Source organism: Corvus cornix, chromosome 1A (assembly GCF_000738735.6).
Source record: "Corvus cornix cornix isolate S_Up_H32 chromosome 1A, ASM73873v5, whole genome shotgun sequence".
NCBI lineage: Eukaryota > Metazoa > Chordata > Aves > Passeriformes > Corvidae > Corvus > Corvus cornix.
Window position 1 is genome coordinate 13292554 of NC_047057.1, and position 21048 is coordinate 13313601.

At 39.8% G+C, this 21048-nt stretch overlaps 1 protein-coding gene across 3 annotated transcripts in view; it reads left to right on the forward strand.

The window, feature by feature from the left end:
• The first annotated feature begins 3369 nt into the window (after positions 1 to 3369).
• PIK3CG (phosphatidylinositol-4,5-bisphosphate 3-kinase catalytic subunit gamma) overlaps positions 3370 to 21048 on the forward strand; it is a 35391-nt gene continuing 17712 nt past the window's right edge. The window contains exons 1-5 of one of the 3 annotated variants that reach the window (XM_039570995.1): positions 3370 to 3549; positions 9388 to 11403; positions 15590 to 15655; positions 15760 to 15985; positions 19851 to 19954. In XM_039570995.1, the coding sequence (XP_039426929.1) occupies positions 9400 to 11403; positions 15590 to 15655; positions 15760 to 15985; positions 19851 to 19954 (2400 nt within the window). In that variant the 5' untranslated portion in view covers positions 3370 to 3549; positions 9388 to 9399. Of the gene's footprint in view, positions 3550 to 3824; positions 4129 to 4149; positions 8186 to 9387; positions 11404 to 15589; positions 15656 to 15759; positions 15986 to 19850; positions 19955 to 21048 lie in introns of those variants that run through there. The other 2 variants (XM_010395628.4, XM_019283652.3) reach the window with 2 other exon arrangements.

Genomic DNA, 21048 nt, shown 5'->3' on the forward strand with positions numbered 1-21048 from the left:
GAGGACTTAACTGCCTACACAGGGGTGCAGCAAGAGCCCACCTTTAATTTGCTCTTCTGGATCCCCCTATTCCCCCAAAGTCTCCTCCTGTTTCCCCAGTATCAGTAGAGCTGCCTTTCCCATGACATAAATCTGTGAATGGAGGACAGATCTGCAGGCACCACTTATCTATCTGTTACATCCCTTTCACAAGCAGCTACCATACCTAGAACATGATGCAAAAGCCAAACTAAAATTCAGCTCACTCCTCCTCTGCTTGTTGGCAAGTTATAGCAAGAAGAGAAGCTTATTTTTGATACCAAAGTTGCCATATGATCGTGCATATGGACAAATCAATAACAGTAATGTTAATACAACTGATCACTTACATGATCAGTTTTCACAGCAGAGCTGCAAGATAAAAGGATTCTGTCAATTTATTTTAAATCCTCCACTGAATGCATCATAAAGAGTTTACAACCCAATTAGAAAATTCCAGCTCATAAATTCTCCAAGAAGGGAGAAGTCTACCTATCATTCCACCAGGATGCACAATGTATCATACAATGGGGTTTTTCCATTTTCTTTACATAAAGAAACAATTACAAAACTGAATGTAGCTATTGCTGGGTTTAGGCAAGCAGACTTTGACTTTGTTGTTACAAGACCTACAAAGTTTCTGCATTTAATCTTTTTCTCTGCTGGCAATATAGATAATAAAACCAACCCATACTATTAGATACTATTTCCTAAATTGCAATGAACCCAGTTTGTCAATGATAACAGAACATTTCTATCCAGCATATGTCAGTATATAAAGTTGTTGCTGAGAATTTAATGTGGCTGTTATTCTTTATCGCAGTTTCTCCACTAAATGACATAAAAACTGATGTTTGACTGTGCAGAGGATACAAAAGATACCATCTTACATTTCTTCAACCTCCAAAACTCCCATTTAAGATCATTACAGCAATTCCTTGTCATATTTTTATTACAGCTGGTAGATAAAGAAAATAATTGCATTTTGACTGCACCCCACAAGATTATATTAGCAAAATGATTGCTTCTTTGCATGACTAATTTTGATTAAATCAGCTTCATTTAAATATCAAATTGTGTTCTTCACCTTTCTTCATTAAGCTATGGTATTCCTGACTGTTTCAAAGTTCCGTTTTTGCTATGGTAAAATATGCATTTCAATTTATTGTGCAGGCTGTTCTTGACTAAAAAAAACCCAACAAACCAAATGATAATTGATGGGAAATGTTTTAAGTCACATTTGGAAAAGAACAGGGAGAAAATAATGTTAAAATGTGTATTTCCAAAGAATATACAACCTATAAGGAGAGCATCCTTTCCTACAGGAAAGTCTGTATTACTTGACTTGCCAGAAAAGGCAATAAAGAAAATTGAGCTGTATATAGACAAGCTGAAGATAAACTGCAAAAATGTAGTATTTTATTAACATACTAAATCCTGAAGAGAGCAAGATTTTCAGTTTACCAACCTTTCTCAAATTTAATGTGTAAAATAATTTATTCTTTCATTGCAAATAACACTATATTGACTTATAGCTATTTTAAAAATGTTACACAATTCTGGCTGAAATCAACATGAAACGTGTCATTTGCTCTGGCTGTAAATTATCCCTTCTATAACTGTCTTTGGACAAATGAGTCTTTTTATTCAGCTGCTCAAATCTCCATATGTTTGTGCATCCCCAAATAAAGTCCACGGATTTTAACAGGATTAGTCGCCAAACTGGCTACACTTGTGTTCCCGGAGTGATCCATCTGGGGATCCAGCCAACAACAACAAAAAAAGACTTCCTATTTTGATAAGGCTTTTAAATATCTTTTAAAGCATTCAGTAATGCTGTGCAAAGCTGAACTTCTTTGACAGATATTACCCATTGTATCAGGCAAAACCAAGCATGAAGTCAGTCTTCACCTTGTTTCCCCTATGCTGCACACACATCACAATAAATTGTTGAAGGTTTTTGCTCTGTTTTCATGTAAAGGGGAACTTGAGGCCAGTACAGAGCTTTTATGATTCCTTACAGACACAGTTCAGCGCAATGGATATTCATTTTGAAACAGACGTTTCTCTTTTCTGCTTCTGGCTGGTATGATTCTTAACACCATGAATACGATTTTTTCAGTCAAAAGAATCCATCCATGCTATAGCAACAATTAACCAACTTTTTGTAATAGCATCTATATGTATAACATACTAGTTATTTCCTTCTGATATTTTCTTTCTATGGAAGGTAAGAACATGTACCTAGAAAAATCATAATAATTTTTATAGTCTTTGTGGCAACTTATGGTCTTGTAGAGTGTTCCTTGAAGATGTAATCTTATGTCAGCCTAGCTTTCAGGGCAAGTGTGTGCACACTGCGCCATACAGAGTTCACCTGTGAATCTCATTGCAAGGTCTGGATCAAAAAAAAGTCTCAACATAATCATGGAAAGAGTTTTGCTGTTCACTCTGAACAAGAGCTGTGGAGACAGAAACACTCAGCTCCATTCAGAGCCAAACAGACAGCAGCCTGGATGGGGAAAGAGTGGTGAGGGGGAGTTGTTTGTTTGTTTGAATTGGATGTGGATGGTTATGCCTGAGCTGCATTTGGAGTCTGGCACCGTAAGGCTGACGAATTAATCCTCCTGCTGTGGGCAGCCTTGGCAAAGCCTTAGCTGGAATACTACTATGTCCAGTTTTGAGCAGTGCTTTCCAAAAACAATGTGGCCCAATTAGCAAGAACCTGAGGCGAGTTACAGGAATCGCAGGAGGTCTAACGAACATGACCTAAAAAGAGAGATCCAGGACTGCCCTGTCTGGAGATGGAAAAATAGTAGAAAACCAGTAACACACCAAATTCAAACAAGAAAGTAGCTGGAGGGGAGGGAGGAAGAAAATCCCCAAACTGCATAAGAGGAATAAGACAAGCAAGATGCTTGATCTGTAGGAGACATTTAATCAGACAGCACGAAAATCTTTCCTAAGCAGAAGACCACCACGCTGGAGTAGGCGGTCATCTCCAGGGTTTTTAAGGGCAGTTTAGACAAACTAATTCATCGCTGCCCTGACGTGTGGGGCTAAACAAGCTGTCAGGGCTGGCCGGGCAGGCGGGGATCGCTGCTGGAGTGCCAAGGGCACGCCGGCTCTGGGTTCCTGGGCAAGGAACACCTCAGGAAGCTGCGCCCAGGGAAGTTTTGCTGCCTGTGCTGACACCAGGACAAGTCCTGCGGGCCTTGTGCTGGCGACTAAGCCTCACCGCAGCTGTAGTGCTTTCACCCCGCCAGAGGGTCTGTGTGCGCTCCGGCTGATGCGGCGGGGCCGGGGCCGGGGTCGGGGCCGGGTGCCCGGGGCCGCGGCGGGGCCGGGCGGGGCGGGGAGGCCCCGCAGCCGGTTCCCTTTTTGCCCGGCGTGTGATTGGCGGCGGCTTCGGAGCTGCCTCTGCCGCCGGCCATGGAGCCTCCCCGTCGGCCCCCGGCTCGCGCCGCTTCCTGCTGAGGGAAACACCTGTCCGGAGCCGGGGCCGGGTCTGGGGCCGGGGCCGCCGCTGCGGTGAGTAGCTCCGTGCTGGGGGCCAGCGGGGGTCGCGGCGGATCCCGCCCCGGGCCGGTGCTGCCCGAGGCCCGGGCTCGCAAGTGGTGGCGCGGCTCCGCTCCCCGCGCCGGCCGCGGGCGTACCCGCCCCGGCCCCGTGCCCGCCGCAGGGCGGCCCCGGCCGCGGGAGCCCCGGCGGCGCGGGCGCGGCAAGGTTCGCCCTCCCGCGGGCGGTGCCGGCCGCCATCTCTGGGCCCGGGCGGTGGGCCGGGGGCAGGAGGAAGGGAAGGAGGGAGGCAGCCTCGGCCCTGGCCCCCTGCTGCCGCCGTCTCCTATCTCCCGTGCGCGGAGCCCTTTCCCGCAGGGCTGCGCGGCTGGCCGGGGTCGCCCTGCGGTCCTCGCCGCAGCCGGCACTGCTGAACCCCCCGTACTGCCCGGTCCCTCGCGGCCTTGGTCCCGCCTCACGTCATGGCCCGAACAGGAGTTAACGAGTTTGATGCCAAACCCGCTAAGGAAGCTGTTGGAACGTTGAATGAAACGATGTGAAATGAAGGATCGCAGTAAAGAGTGGTAGAAGTTCTCTCGAGTCTTAAGATCAGTGAGTCAGCTCTGCTACAACGCCGCTTTTAAACAATAAGTAACTATTTCCTCATCCAACAAATTTCTTGTGTCTATCTGATACATGTAGACCATAAAACCTTTCCACACCACAAACCCTCTGAAATAATAGCTGAGGGCATTCAGGAGTTGGTTGCTGGTGTAGATTAGATCACGCAGCTAACAGTCAGTGTTGGAAAAGCGGGCGCAAGCTGACGGGACAGGCAGTTTTTAAATAACGAGTGTGTCCCGGCAGGAACAAGAGCAGCGATCTCTGGGTTTTAAAACCCTGCAAAGTGTTGGTTCCAAGGTGGATTACTTCGAGATTACTACTAGATCTCTTGTGTAACCCCAGTTAACTAGAAGTTTGCCGAAATTCTTACCGGAATTTTCGGAACCAGCTAGAAGTTATTGTTTGTTCCAGAAGGAGCCCCAAATAGAAACTCATATAGAAACTAAAGGCGATGAAGGCAGGGGATCCTGAAAATGCTACAGCTGTAATAGCAGTCTGGTTGACTCCCCAGCCTCCCGACCAAGCTGTATCTGCTGATTCATATACTTTTTGATGAGGAATGTGACTGCATTACCTGTGATGTTTACTTGCTAATGGGAACCTGCACTGATTTAATTCCCATGAGAGCTAGTAGTTGCTAGAGGATCTGACAAAGAAACTGAGAAATGGGGTTTTTTGTTGTGTTCATGCTTGAAATGTTAGTGCTGTGTCTTCCCCGTGAAGTTTAGCACTGGATTACCGTAGGAGTAGAGAAGATATACTCCTGTCCAGCAAGTGCAAAGTCATCTCCTGCTACACAACAGTGTGGGCAAGTAGCTGTAGCATGCTGCTTGGAAAACTTTGAGTCTTGTCATGGTAGTTTTGATTTTTTTTTGATTTATCTTTCAAGTGAACTTTGTCTAAAAGTGTGAAGGTAAACATTAGTGTTGTATTTACATGATGCATGCACAAGGTAATTTTTACTCTGGTAGAGAGTGCTTATTTTCTTGAAAATTTAGTTGTCTGGGAAGGAGTTCACACTAAAGTGAAAAGAATAATTTTAAAATAAGGTTTTCACATGATGGATTAAAACAGAAGCAGGAGCTAATATAGAATAAGCATGATAGTAACTGGTAGACTTCTAACATAGTCTTAACAGAGCAGTCAAGATTGACAGCTATCCTGAATTTTTTGTAGCTAAGTAATACATCATAATACCACTTTGTCTTTTTAAAGCACCTTTCAGGCAGTTTTTTCAAATCTTTTAACAGCTTTACTCATTAGTTTATCTCCTAATCCTGCTGTGAGTCATGTTTCAGTCTCAGTTATGCTTAACTCTGCTGGCTTCATTCCCTTTCCTTCTCTTCCCTCACTGCCCTACCACTCCTGCAAGTGTTGAGTCAGATAAAGGAACAGATCCGTCTGAAAATTAACCTAATTTTTTGCTGGTTTTGTTATGATCAGATTGTTGACCTGAGTGATGAGATAGGAACACAACTGGAGACAAAGGCAAGACTGGTTGCTTGTCTTAGTTACTTTTTACAGGCCCGTCTCCTCCTTTTCCATTGGACCCCATCAGGATTTTTGGACCAGTGTAGAGCAGTTCTTGTAATATAGGGATACTGAGGGTTGATGAAGCTCATTAGAATTAGAAATAAAAAAGAGTGATTTTTTTTTTTCTCTTGTTTTGGGGTGTTGTTGCAGTAGACACATTGAAATGTCACTGTAAGTAAAGCTTAGGCATGACAAAGGTTTTAGGAGCTTAACATGAAATTGTTTTTCATTATAAACATCAAAGTTTTATGATTCATGTGCATGAGGAAATCTGGTTTTGCCAACACATGGATTAGCAGAAAATGGATACAATTTGGTGTCACCCTAAGAATGCATCACTGAAGAGTCAGATTAGAGACAATCGTCGCTCCAAGCCAATTACTGCCTTCTGAAGCTGAGGAAAAGGGGTCAGAGCAGAACTGGAGATGGCGATTGGATCAGGCTGGTCTAGACATGACAGGTCACAGCCCAAATGGATGCAGGAGAAAAGACAGTCTTGTAAGGGCAAGGCAGCTACAGAAGTGTCACCCATTTTGTGTTGTGTCTGATGAAATTTGTGGGGAAATATCTGAACCCACAAAGGTGTTGCTCTACCTGCCTTTATAAGTGGATGAGAGTGTGAAACAATTGCATTATCTGGGCAGTGTGCAGGGTAGTTCTCTGCTGCATGAGGGAGAGATGCTGCCTTTGCTTGTCTTGATGATCTTAATCTATGGAGTAGTGGTAGAAGAGCTATTTGTATGTATATGTGTTTGAAGAATTAATCCTTAGGTGCATGACTCATAGGAGCAGGCTGAGGACATTTAAACCAGGAAGCTTTCCTAGATCTGCAGAACCCAATGAAACTGAAATGACTCCAGGTTTACTTAATGGGGTAGCACAGTGACTTTTAGTGGAAGGACTCTTTGCAAAAAATCTACATAGCCTGTTGGCATGAAAAAACCCTTAATGCTAGTTTAAATTAAGAAAAATACGTGACTATATTGCATTTTAGAATTTACACAAGATGAGAGAGGAATGCACTGTGTAGTGCTGAGATGCCACAGAGGCTGTGGCTGATGAATGCTGACAGGCTGCACGTGGGTGGAGTATGGCTTTTGGAGGTGTCTTGGCCAAGATGGGTAGTTTTTGTGTCAGCAACAAAATATTCAGGGTAACTTCACCACTACCTTGAGAAAATTCAAATACTGGCTTTAAAAGATAAAAGATGTGTTTTCCCCAAACTGACTTCCTAAGAAAAATAGCCTCTAAAAAGAAAATATCTTAGCTGACAAGCAGAACGATGCTCAGAGAGACAAGAGTTGTGTCAGTGTTGGAGGGTATTTTCTGCTTTTTAACCTTGGCAGAGTGTTAATCAACCTTGGCATGTTGGAGATAGTAAGAGACTGTCGGATTAGGCTGGCTAGCAGATCTGCAGATTCTTTCGCCAATACAGAGGGAGGGGTTATTTTTCACATTTTTATAAAAAATGTGTCTCATAAATAGGACACATGCATGTATTTTTTAAAAAGGCACTTCACTGTTGGTAAACAACCTTTCAGTTGTTTCATATTTTTTCCTCCTTTTCAAGAGTCATCATTTTTGCATGATATCTACCACTGTAGGATTTGTACTGCTTGTTGCTCTTCAAAATGTCAATTTTCACTGGAAAAGTCATAAGGAAAAAGGATGAAATTAGAGGGTTTTCTGTCTTTTCTTTCTGTTTTGTATGTGTTTTCCCAAATGTTTTTTTTCCTGTGGGGATCTTTTTTTATTAAAAGAACAGCTCCTCAGGTTGTAGTTAACCACAAGAATTAGGGTGGAAAGTCTATGGTTTAATTTCTTCCTGAATCTAAAGTTGCCATTTCTAGTGGGTTTCACTGTGTGTTTGTAATCATAAATGAATGAGTTAAAGATATTAGGTGTAAGGCTGCCCAGCAGTTCTGCTGCTGATTTTACCATGCAAGATCCATGGCATATACAATCTTTATGTGATGTATGGAGACTGCCTTAAAAAACTCTAGTGAATATAAGTTGGGAGTCCTCAAAGGGCTTTCACCATGAAAATAAAAATAATGAAACATTGCAGATTTAGTTGTCTTTTATCTAGTATTTATATTTAATTCCTTTTTAAGGTAATCTCTCAAAAATATATTTGGTTTAAATATTTTATTTGAATTCATTAAATTTATTACCCAGGTTATTCTTTGCTATTTTTAAAAGGCTCTAAGCATGTCTTCTATACATACGTGTTAAATTGATGTACTGTTGATATATTTTTACTGTTGTAACAGGAAAAGCATTCTGACTTCTTTTAAAATGAGCAATCATATGTATAATCAACTTGGTTAAAACTTCCTTCCTGGTAAGTGCAGCACTTCCTTTGCATCTGGATATGAGGCTGAGCAAGAAAAGTAGAACAGCTTAAACAAAGAAATTTTTTGTGTGAATGATCTTCCTTTAAAAAAATAGGAACTACAAAAATTAAACAAATGAATCATCTTCAGCAATTCAGCCTTTGTTTTATAAGCAGGTAATATTTCCTTGTACTTTGTCAATTACAGAGGTGGCGTGTCCACAGTTGCTGCTTTCTGGAACTCAAAAGAAGAATTTTAGTTAGCATGCTATGTTGTTTGAGTTTAGCCATTTATATTTTATCTGCTTCTTTTATTATCTGCTAAGGCATCATTATACTGGCTTTACTTTTCTCCAGCAGTTAAAAGATTTTATGTGTAGAAAGTGTTGCTTGGAAAAGAAGTTCAGTATGTTGCTGTAACTTGGCTTGTGTGAGTGCACTCGATCAGCACTGCCTTCCGCTTCTAAGCTCTTAGTGAATAACTTCCACTTTAGTATTGGTCAATGGAGATTAACTGAGCAACAATATCTTTTGTTTACTGAATGCTGATAAGGTAGGCTACTCATGTTTAATATTGTTTCACTGGTGGTTTAGGTGTGATTTGATGTATAGGGTAATAAATCAGCATCAGCTTGGGAGATTTTTCTTCTGTAACAAACTAATAGTTCACACTGGCAGTGTGTACTTTGAAAATGGATGGATATTATCAGTCTGGTGAATTGATTTATTTAAAAGAAGCACGTCTAAGGACACTAGCCTTGAATTTAGATGCACATTAAATATATCTTCAGAAATAGTCCCTGACTTTTGCATCCTGAGGGCGTTTTTTAGATTGAAGTCCTGATTCCTCATCACTAAAAAGAGAGGCAGAGGAAACTGGGAATAGGCTCACATGTGTCCAGACTGCAAAGAAATTGCTTATTTTGTTACTTTATGCCATTCCTGGAGCTCAGTGGGACTGCATTCTATTAATATACAGGAGTGTGTCTTTTGTTTTCTATGAAAATCCACTTATGTTAACATCAGCAGCATCAAAACAGATGAGGCAGCAGAAGAATCAGTGCTTGATCAAATAGAAGCAAGAAGAGATCAATATGGAGGTTGCACATTCAAACTGCTTATTCCCAGTAAAATCTGGCAGGATGTTTAAAACCTCTACATTAATTACTTAATCACTGGGAGTTGGTTGGAGGGTTTTTTTATTTATATTAGGTATTGAATTGAGTAGATTATATCTGAGGTGGTTTATGTGAATCAGGTATTTGTGACAAGAAATTGAGGGAAAACAGAAATATAAAAAGTGTATATGAAAAGTTAAAAAGTAAGAGTAAAGATAAATGTGAATGAGAAAGTGATCGAGTAATTGTATGTTTTGCTAGGTTTCTTCTGGCATGGAGTTGGGGGATCATGAACAGCCCGTTGTTATGAGAGAGGAAAACAAACGAAGGAGAAGAAGAATGAAACCTCATTGTACATCGAGTAGTTTTTCATCAATGGAACTGATATCCATTGAGTTCATTTTACCTACAAGCAATAAACATACTAAAGCACCAGAAATTATGTTACTCGAAATAGCTGGCAACTGTACGGTTGAGCAAATGAAGGCACAGATTTGGATGCGTGCAATAGAGATGAGTCAAACCACAGACTTCTACCATGCATTCACCCCGGACCAGTTTATTCTGCAGTATCAGAAGAAAGGGCAGTGGTATGAAATTTATGATAAACATCAAGTATTACAGACATTGGACTGCATACTGTACTGGAAGGTGTTACAGAAAAAGGTAGGCAAGATCTATGTTGTCCAGAAGCAAAAACCATCAGAAGAAGTTCAGGAATTTCAGCGGCAACTTAACGATTTAATTGGTTATGATGTCACTGATGTAAGCAATGTGCATGATGATGAACTAGAATTTACCCGGCGCAGATTAGTCACTCCACGAATGATAGAGGTAGCCTGCAGAGATCCTAAATTATATGCAATGCACCCATGGACTACATCTAAGCCACTCCCAGAATATTTATTTAAAAAGATCACTAATAATAACATTTTCATAATCATACATAGAGGAACAACTAGTCAGAAAATTAAAGTGTCAATAGATGACACTCCAGATATGATTCTCCACAGCTTTTTCACAAAAATGGCAAAGAAAAAGTCTTTGATGGACATTCCTGAAGATCATAGTGAACTGGATTTTGTTCTCAGGATTTGTGGCAGAGATGAGTACATTACTGGAGAGACACCAATCAAAGATTTTCACTGGATAAGACAGTGCCTTAAGAATGGGGAAGAAATTCACCTTGTCCTAGACAATCCCCCTGACCCGAATGAGGACGAAGTTCAGAAGGAAGAATGGCCTTTGGTGGATGACTGTACGGGAGTTACAGGGTATCATGAACAATTGACAGTAGATGGAAAAGATCATGAGAGAGTCTTCACTATCTCTTTGTGGGATTGTAATAGGAAATTCAGAGTGAAAATAATTGGCATTGATATCCCAGTTTTACCAAGAAATACTGATCTTACTGTGTTTGTAGAGGCTAACATTCAACATGGGCAGCAGCTCCTTTCACAGAGAAGAACTTCATCAAAGCCTTTTACTGAGGAGGTTCTGTGGAATATTTGGTTGGAGTTTGACATCAAAATCAAGGATTTGCCTAAAGGAGCACTTCTGAATCTTCAGATATACTGCGGCAAAGCACAGGGACCATCTGCAAAGACAAACCTTCAGTCACACGACTCCTCCAACTCTGATGCAAAATGCAAAACCCAGCTTCTCTATTATGTAAATCTTTTGTTGATAGATCACCGTTTCTTGCTTCGAAGTGGGGAGTATGTGCTCCACATGTGGAAAATTCCAGGTAAAGGGGAAGAACAAGGGAGTATCAATGCAGACAAACTCACATCAGCAACTAACCCAGATAAAGAAAACTCAATGGCTGTCTCTATTGTGCTGGACAGATATTGTCACCCAATTGCCCTTCCCAAGCACAGGATATCATCAGATCCCCAGGGGGACAGGACCCGAGCTGAAATGCCCAACCAGCTTCGCAAGCAACTTGAAGAGATCATAGCAACTGACCCACTTAATCCACTTTCTCCTGAGGACAAAGAACTGTTGTGGCACTTTAGATATGAGAGCATAAAGCACCCCAAGGCATATCCTAAGCTGCTTAGCTCTGTGAAATGGGGACAACAAGAAATAGTGGCCAAAACATACCAGTTGCTAGCTAAAAAAGAGGCTTGGGATCAGAGCACTTTAGATGTTGGACTCACAATGCAACTTCTGGACTGTAACTTTTCAGACGAAAATGTCCGAGCAATGGCAGTTCAAAAACTGGAAAGTTTAGAAGATGATGATGTTCTTCATTATCTTTTACAGCTTGTGCAGGTAAGGTGTATTTGCATTCTTGAACTCTGCCCTCCAGGGATATATTTGTGTTACCCCATCATTAGCATTTCCCATTTTTGTAGGTCTTGTTAGTATTCCCTAGTTTTGAAGTCTTCAATATTTAGTCAAAGCAGTGGTAATAACCAGATTAATGCAAAATACACTTTTCTACTTTTTGTCCTTTGCCTTTGTTGTTGTTTTTATGGTACCATTGCCTTGTGTCTTACAATTTGCATCTTGTGTTTACAGTAGTAAGTTTTTCTGGAAATTGTTAATGCCAGCACATCTATGATGAGATTAAATCCTAACTGTGTTGTCTGTAATCCTGTTCATATCAGGTTTGAATCACACAGCACTGAAGAGTTGTTGACTGACTACTGATAGTTTAGAAAGACTGTAGACAGAAAGATAGCAAAGCAGATGTTGACGTGGGCAAGGCCTGAAGAAAAACCTGGGGTTGGGTTTAGGTCAAGAACACCAATGTAATTACATAGTATGTTGCAGTGACTTCAGTCTTGTACTGTTAAGGGGAGAAAATTTATCTAGAAGCTCCCCCCCTCCCCCAAAATTTTGAAGGTAACTAAAGGGTTTCTAGGACTACATAATAAAGTTAAGTCCTTCTGGGAACTTGGGTGAAATATTGTGGTTCTAATGGCAAGGGATCACTGCTGTATTGATTTGAAGCACTTTGTGTGCAGATCAAATGTTGGGAAGGGTTATATCAGTTACACAAGAAAATTGGTTTGGTTGCTTTTCACTCAGCATGGTGTCATCAGTTGGCAATGGCACAGTCTCCTCTGGTGGCTGACAAAAGCTGTAACCTGTGTTCTTCCTGGTAAACATGGCCCCTGGAGCCAGGTGGTTCTGCAGGCCTTCTACACCTGACAGGGCTCTGTTTTGCATGGAAAGGCTGTCATCCCTCAGAGCATGAAAATTTTTTTTCAAAGAATCAGAGGACAACATTCATGATTAAAAAAAAAAACAAACCAAAAAATGGAACTGCTGCAGCTGGGGAAGCTGCTTTTTTATTTCTGCAGGTTCAGGGAGAGCCCAGATTTCCAGGAAAATGAAGCTAGTGTTTCAGATTTTGCTGCACATTGGTAGTGCTTTAAACAAAGCCTTTCGAGCCTTGTCTTTGCTTGTCTGAAGATTAGGCAGAATTTATGCACTTCTGCATTATGCAAAGGAGTCACTACGGTTACCTCATTGGGCCTCCCACGTAGCTGCAGCTATATATATATACTTGGCTTGTGAGCTTTTGCTGTCTACATGTGGCTCAGCAATTTTATTTGCTTTTTTTGTATCCAAATTAGGAGTTTGGGATGATGATTGGTTGCTATCAAAATGCCTGAGAAAATAGGGGAAATACTGGGGTTGTTTCCATTTTTAAAAAAATTGTTTGTTTTCAGGAAGTATGAATCTGGTGAGTTTTAAAAAGAATAAACCTTTCTAACAGTTAAATAAAATAATGTAGCATAAAATCATAGTGCCTTAACTTCACTGTGTCATTTTTAGTAAGAGGTGTTGGTGAGCTTACCATCCTTAAAAACGAAAAACTTGCTAGATTCCAACTTTTACCTCTCTGCTGCATTCCTTGTCTTTATTTCTTAGCTAACTATGGAATATAAGCTGTCAGCATCCTGCAGCATGTATGGTATGACAGTGTATTTAAAATCTACGTTTTTCAGAGAATGGATGTCGGCCATTCGTCTGCTCTAGTGGACGTATCTCTTGCAAATGGTCATCACTTTTCAGATGCACACCTCTATGAAAGCTCGATGGCTTATTTCACTCTGCACAGGATATTCCCATTTTATCCTCTGTAGAGTTAGAAATCAAGTATTTTATTTCCCCCTCCAGGTTTATTTCAAACAGAAACAGCCATACCATAAATCAACCTATTGAGCTTCCTGTGATTGTCTGTTGTTCTCTGTACAGTTGACAAACCATGGACAGGGTAGTTAAAATGCAACAAAATTCTTTGTAAGATAAACACCAATGGCTGTACTGCATGTATATGGCAGTGAGTAAAGGCCTCCTGCTGAATTGACAAGGCAAAGGTATACACAGGGACCTGATGAAGTGCCAGCACACATTTTTTAATGTCCAGCTTTTATTGTTGCTGTGCAAAAGTTGTTATTTGACTTTGTGAAGCAAAAAGAAAAATGGGCTGAACTTTTAAAATTAATTATTTATGAAACATCAGCTCAGTAAGGATGGTCATAATACAATTTTTAGTATTGTTTTATGTTAAAATATATTTGCAAGTTCAATAAAGAAATTTTGTTTTGAAGTAATGGTTGGTTGTTTGGCTGTATTTCAGTCTTAAATTGTTTTTCAAGGCTATGTGAACATTAAGTATAGTATATACTAGAATGAGGTTTATAAAAGGCTTTCTTGGAACTGTGAGAAATCCATTTGAATTTATGTGATAATTATTGCTTTTGGGCACCTTACTGCAGTGAAAATTAATTTTTATTAAAAACCCCTCATGCCTCATAATCTCATACAAGAAGTAAAAGGATCTTTATATTGTTATATTTGTGAATTCTCGTTGTCTTTCCTAAATAAGACAGTGTTGTTTGGGGAAGTAAAACAGTACTGCACAGACAGTCAAGACAGTTCTTGCAGAATTATGATACAGGAGAAGGGCAAGTCTGGTGCTTGGCTTTCTTGTCTGTCTCCTAGCCAGCAGCTAGAAAGAACGTGTCTTTGTGACATTTTTATAAGTTTGTTCATTCAGGAAGGCTGAGTGAAAAAGTTTGATTTTTTTTTTTTTCTTTCTTTTGAATAAACTCACAGGACAACTTACATTTCAGAAATCATGTTGATATTTTAATAATAAAAATGCAACTGTGTGCCACAGTACTTGTAAGAGTTTATAAAACTGTGATTTGTTTGATGAATTTAGCAGACCTTTGCTGATGGCTTGGTTGCTTCTTTGCAAGCTGCAGACCACAGTGACCTTGAAAGAACCATTATATTCTGTTGAATAACTCTTGCTAGAGGTTTGCATACTTTGTTGCTTCTGAAAGCTGAGCATACTACATGCACCCAGCTCTCTGCGCATCCCTTTGTTTTCCCTTAATCTCCCTACAGGCTGCTTCCTGGCACTCTCTTTCCAGAACCTGAAGCCATTCACCAACCCCCTCAGTTCATGACAGGGATTTTGTGACTGATTCATAGATTGTATGCTTCTTATTTCTCTTTTATTGCCGTGGGATAAAAATGCATACTTTTTTTTCCACCATTAATCTTAATACAAACCTTCTATAAACTTGAGTTCCTCAAGGAACATGCAAGAAGCTGCTGGAAAAATGAGTTAAAGTGGAGAAGTTCCCTAGCACAGCCCAGAACATGGAAGTGTGATACTTTTCTGGTAGACTGAGTCACTTGGTTATTGGGATGGAGGAGAGAATAACAGCAAGAGGATTCCAATGCTGAAATTTGAAAACAGTTGTTGACTTTCCCCTCCTCCCACCCCCCTTTTTTTGTTGGTAGCTTGGAAATGTCTGTGGACTTGGATGGAGGGGAGCAGCTTTTGGAAGAGAAAAAACACGTCTGTTTTCACAGAGTCAGTAAAAAAAAAAGGTCTGGTGAAGTCTTCCTCTTAATTGTACTTCATTAATATAGGCTGTGTATCAGAGCTTTTATTCTGTCATTTGTTTATGGAATAAACGACAGATAAGTGCTCTGAAAAGCTGCTCCTGTATCCTGTGCTTTCTGGGGAGCCCAGCAGTAAATCCTGGTGCCCTAGTCCCAAAGTAGCAGATGTTGTCCAAAACCAGTATTTATTATTGAAACATTTTATTTAAGAACTATTACAGTTATATTATTCCATCTGTCAGTGATCATTTCAAGCATTTTCAGTGTCAGTCATACTGCAGACTGGTTTCTGATCTTGCTGGTTTTAGCCAAGAATGATATTGCTTTGTGCATATGCTCAGCTTGGACTCCCTGGTTAGGTACTCCACACCTTGCGTTGTCACATTAATAGTAAACCTGAAAAGAACCTGTTGCAAACAAAATGTGCTTCTTGAATCAGACAGAGAAGCCTCAAAAGACCCGCTTCGTTAACATTTTCTACTCCTGCAGCAGTGTGTTCTCTAGATGTCATTGGTTAAGTGTGAGTGCAGGGGGATCTTAAATGTGTTAACAACATGTCTTCTATGTTTGTATTACTCAGGCTGTGAAATTTGAGCCATATCATGACAGCGCATTAGCCAGATTTCTGCTAAAACGTGGTTTGAGAGTAAGTACTTCAAAATACAGCCAACTTGTGCTAAAGTTGCTGGCATTGTTAAAACCCTTTGTCAATAAATGAATGCTAATTGCAGTATTTTTCTTTACCTGTAGAATAAAAGAATTGGTCACTTCTTGTTTTGGTTCTTAAGAAGCGAAATTGCCCAGTCCATGCACTACCAACAGAGGTTTGCAGTCATCCTCGAAGCCTATCTTAGGGGCTGTGGAAAAGCAATGCTGCATGATTTCATGAAGCAGGTTCAAGTAATTGAATTGCTGCATAAAGTCACAATGGAGATTAAATCGGTTTCTGCAGAAAAGTATGATGTTACTTCTCAAGGTATTTGCTAAAAGGCATTTCTTTGTTGTTAATACTGCTTTTTCTCCTTGGGTGTGAAAAACTAGGCAGCAAATTGTACTGTTCACTTAGAAATTTGTGGATAAATTACTGTCAAAGGGCATCATTTTTACTTCCTTTAAAACGTGAGTGTAAATTAATAATGCATAAACCAGTAATAGATTTGTTTGCTCATTTCACCCCAAAAGGGGAAGAATATCAATGTTCTAGACACCCCCTACTTTCCCAAGCTTTGGCTTATCTTCTTGAACCTCATGCCATGCCAACTGGGAAACAGACAAGTTCTTGTACATAACCCTTAGCTGAATGCCAGCACTGAAGAAAGACACAAATATTAACTGAAAATTAAAAGTGACACTTGCCAAAAAATACAGCCTTCCCCTAAACTCTCTCTAGAAGATTTTTGGCAAGGATATCAGGGAGGAGTCCAGTGGAGCCTCTGCTATGCCATGGAAGTAGCTGGTGGATCAGGGGTGAATATATAGGGTGTGTCTTTGAGGAGTCCTGTGAGGCACAGATGTGGTATTGTTACTTCCAGTTCTTGTAATCACTGCTTTGGAAGCCACAGTCGGGCTATGCATTGCCTCTTTGCCTCTACGTTTTGACTGCCTTTTTTTTTTTCCCCCCAACTTCCTTAAAAACTTGTTTATCCTCGTTCCTGTTACTTGCTTGGTGTTGGGAGTAAGTGCGAGAAGACATACGACAATATTAAAATTCTAAGAGCTGTAGAGAGACCATCTCTTCCTCTATGGTCAGCCTGGTATGCTCCAGGCCAGGAAGTCCTTGGATTGGAAAGGCTCTCCACTCTGGCTATGCAGAAGTGGCTGTGGTGGTGTGTCAAAAGAGATTTGAAGGAAATGTGCATTTATTCTTCAATATATAGTGTAGTATCTGTTATGTTACCACATAGTATGAATTAAGTGACTTACTGAAGCCCCATATAAAACATTGTTTCTAAACAACTTCCTAAATTTATCTTAAAATACTCTATATACTAAATGTATTTAGTCAGAATCCCGTATTTTGGAAAGAAACTATACAACCTTGCAGATGTACATGTCTGTAAGAGCAGTGGATTCCATAATGCATTATCTTTGAAGGATATGTGGGCAAAGAAGAAAAGTTTCAAGAGAAAGCAATCGCATTAACACCCACTAGGTTTTGAAGTTAAAGAATCTTTGGATGTAATGTACAGCAGAACACTGAAAGAGGACTTATATAATTGACATTTTCACTAAATAAGGCTTCCTGAAACTGTGGAGTGTCCTACTAATGCTATATCTAATGTAATTTATCTCAGATTATTGAGGACATAATTTTTTCTACAAGCACCTTCTACTTCTTATATTTTTTAAATGTATATCCTAAAATTTATTCTTGAAGTTATTGCTTCTTTTTTGCCCCAACATTTTTAATGTTCATTGTTGTTCATATTTTCAGTCTGAATGTTTTGTCCTGTTTCATTTCCTTCTGTCATGTAGTCTCATCTAATTCTTTTATATGTGTTTCTCCAGTGTTTGTGGATTTTCCATAAAGAATAAATTCCTTCCTTCTAGGTCCATACTATTCCAGTAGCAATCGTGCTGTCAAACTGCTTCTTTCACTTTTCACTATAATCTCTTTGCTTATATTTGAAGATAGCAAGTAATAATAAATAAATAAATCCTTAAGATCATAATATTATATCTTGCATGGGATTATCTGCTTTCATCACCCTCTGAGCTAGATGATTTTTCTCCCAGGAATGTGTCTATGCAGCTGTTTCATCGGTTAAAAAGCACAGCACCTTGTTCTTAGGACAGATAGACTTGAAAATTGTTTTAGCAAGTGCCTTTACTTGTGTTTTAAAATCAGCTATTCCTAGTGTTTTGTAGCTTCAGTTGGTTTGCATACAGTTTTCAGATTACATTACAATGAGGATACTTACTGAACTAACAGTAAACTGTAAACAGTAACTTTCCTAGACATTTGTCTAGGAAATCTATAGTTACATTATAGAAAGCTGTTTCATTATCCAAGTTACTACAACTTAGGTGCTTTTGGGGGGTGGTGGGGGGGGAGTCGTTAGGGGGGTTTTTTGTTTGGTTGGTTTGTTTTTGTGTTATTGTGGGTTTGGGTTTGGGATTTTTGAGGGTTTTTTTGAAAAGTGTCTAATTTTGAAGTCCACTTATTGGCTCCTGTATATTGCTGTCAGATTTGTTTTTTACCAGAAGAGATACCACGTTAGTGACCAGGCACTGCTAGGTAGTTCTTCTCTAAAACCCTCTAGGATAGGTGTAACATTTGTATTCTGTGAGTTGTCGGCCAGTTCTTTTGGCTTGACTTTTAAAATTTGATAGCAGCATTTGAACTGTCCTGATTTAGTCTAATGTGCACTAACAGCCCAAAAAGTCAGTGTCCTGGGCTGCATCAAAAGTAGCATAGGCAGCCGGTCGAGGGAGATAATTCTGCCCCTCTTCTCTGCCCCTGGGACACTCCACCTGGAATACTGCATCCAGCTCTGGGCCACTCAGGACGGGAAAGACATGGATCTGCTAGAGTGAGGCCAGAGAAGAGTCACAAAATGAGAGGGCTGGAGCACCTCTCCTGTGAGGAAAAGCTGAGACTGTTGGGGTTGTTCAGCCTGGAGAAGAGAAGGCTCAGGAGACTTAACATCAGCCTTCCAGTGCTTACAGGGAGTTTGTAAAAAAGGCGGGGCACAAACTTTTTAGTAGGGCCTGTAGTGATAGGACAGGAGTCAATGATTTTAAACTAAAGCGGGGCAAATTCTGACTATGCCTAAGGAAGGCATGTTTTTTATGATGAGGGTGTTGGCACACTTGAATAGGTTGCCCACAGTGGTGGAGATGCCCCATGCCTGGAAATACTCTAGGTCAGGCTGGACAGGGCTCTGAGCAAGTTGAATTGAAGATGTCCCTGCTCATTGCAGGGGGGTTGGACTAGATGGCCATTAAAGGTCCTGTCCAACCCAAACTAATCCATGATTCTGTGATTATGATCCTATTTTAAATATCCAGGTCCATGTTTAGCTTTCTCAGTACGATTTTTTTGCTCTTTATCTCCAAAATTAGTTAAGGATATATATACACATCCTCTGCTGTGTAGCTACAGTTTATTTTAGAACAGTGTTCAGGTCTTTGCCCTAATGCAGGGTAATGCCAGTGTATTGCTTATGCTGCTGACACTCACTAGCTGAGATGAACAAAATACATCATGTGTTGTATAATCTGTACTCTTCTGAGTTGAAGATTCATTCAGAAGCTTGAGGTTATATTAAAGATTGCATTTAGATAGTAACATTAAAATTCTTGTTCATATAAATACACAGCAAATTTTCTTCTTACTGGAATGTGAGATTATGAAGTCTGAACTATGAAACCAGTTTCAGGAGGATAGGAAATTCAGTGTCTCTGTAGTTTGTCTCCTTATGGTTACAGAGTAATTAATTCCAGGAATTCAAAAGCCTTGAGTCTGTCTGTGTTTCTTGTCAGTTATGAGGGAAAATATTTTTTGGTGTGTTCTACTGTGTTTTGTTTTTTAAACAAAAGCTGACATTTTAATGTAAACTCTTTCTGTGCAGTGTTGCTAACACTGCAGAGAAGGCACATACTTCTGAGGTGTTTGAAGACTTTACCTTTAGTTATCTGAAACAGCCCTGACCGTTAATAGTGCACGTTCAAGAGTTTTCCTCCATTCCCTGAATCAAGAGATGCAGGAGGAAAGCAATTTGAAAAATAGCTAAATGGAGCTTTTTAGCCAAATCATAATGCTCAACAAGTTTGATTATCTATAACCTTTTTGCCTTCCAACTTTTGATTTTGTTGTGTTTTCTTACTTGTAATTGCAGTTATTGCACAGCTGAGACAAAAGCTTGAAAAATTACAGGGCAGCAAACTTCCAGAAAGTTTTAGAGTTCCGTATGATCCTGGACTAAGAGCAGGAGCACTAGTGGTAAATATATTCTGACTTCTACAAATCCTTTTTTAAAAAAATCTATTTGCAAGTATGTGTCCCTTGGTAAAAATTTTTGCTTATATGTCTAATGGTCTTATTTCAGTGTGAATACAATGACATCCCATGGACTCAGGAGGTTTTTGTTCCCAGGGCTATTATTATTTTTCTAAATGTAATGACATGCCACCATGTCCCAAAAAAATACCTGTGTGAAACTGTTTTATCTGATTCAGGGGCTTTGGGATATTCAGTTTCTATTCTTCCAGTTACTTTCTCTGTCTTAACCTGATTGATATCTGTCACTAAGGTTTGGGTCCAGACTTTGATCATACTGACAAAAATGTCTACCTCAGTTATTTCTGATTTTTCAGTATCTCTTTGTTATTTTTGTTAGAAAATACATTATGATTTAGTTAGAAATGCATTAAGAAACACTTTGGTTTTCAATATTGCTGCCTTCAGTTTTGTGGTGAGATTGCAATTCTGTATGTTTGACTCAGAGTTTAAAAAAAAGATTCATAAATCAGCAGATGTATAGTGAAAGGAAATTGGATCATGCATCTAAAATGCAATGTGAGGTCTGGGTGAAGAAGCACAGTCAGAATCCAGAAGATTCTTGGATTTACTTGACGTGCAGTAAGGACCCTACAAGAAAAGAGTCCCTTAATTTTTCTCCTAGCTAAGGACAGACAAACCATCCAACTTAAGGAATTGCTGAATAGTCAGGTGTTGTCTAAATATAGCCATGTTTCTGTTAAATAAACCTGTGCCTTGGGAGACAGGCTATAAGCTGGTCTGTCTTCAAGCTGAGAGAATTAAACACCTCCCAGCTGAGCATGGCTGAAGCACTGTCAGCACAGAAGTCAATTCAGACATTTCATATTCAGAAATAATTTGTGACTTCTTAAATACTATTTTCTTGTTTGTATTTGTCTCTCTTTAATTTTCTTTTTTTTTTGTACAGAAATAATCAACTGTTTGCCAGAAATTAGATTATAAAATAAAAGCTTTCTCTGGATTTTCTAGTTTTCCTTGACTTAGGAAGTATTCAGTCTTACCAGGACCTTTGTAGATGAACGAAGCAATAGATT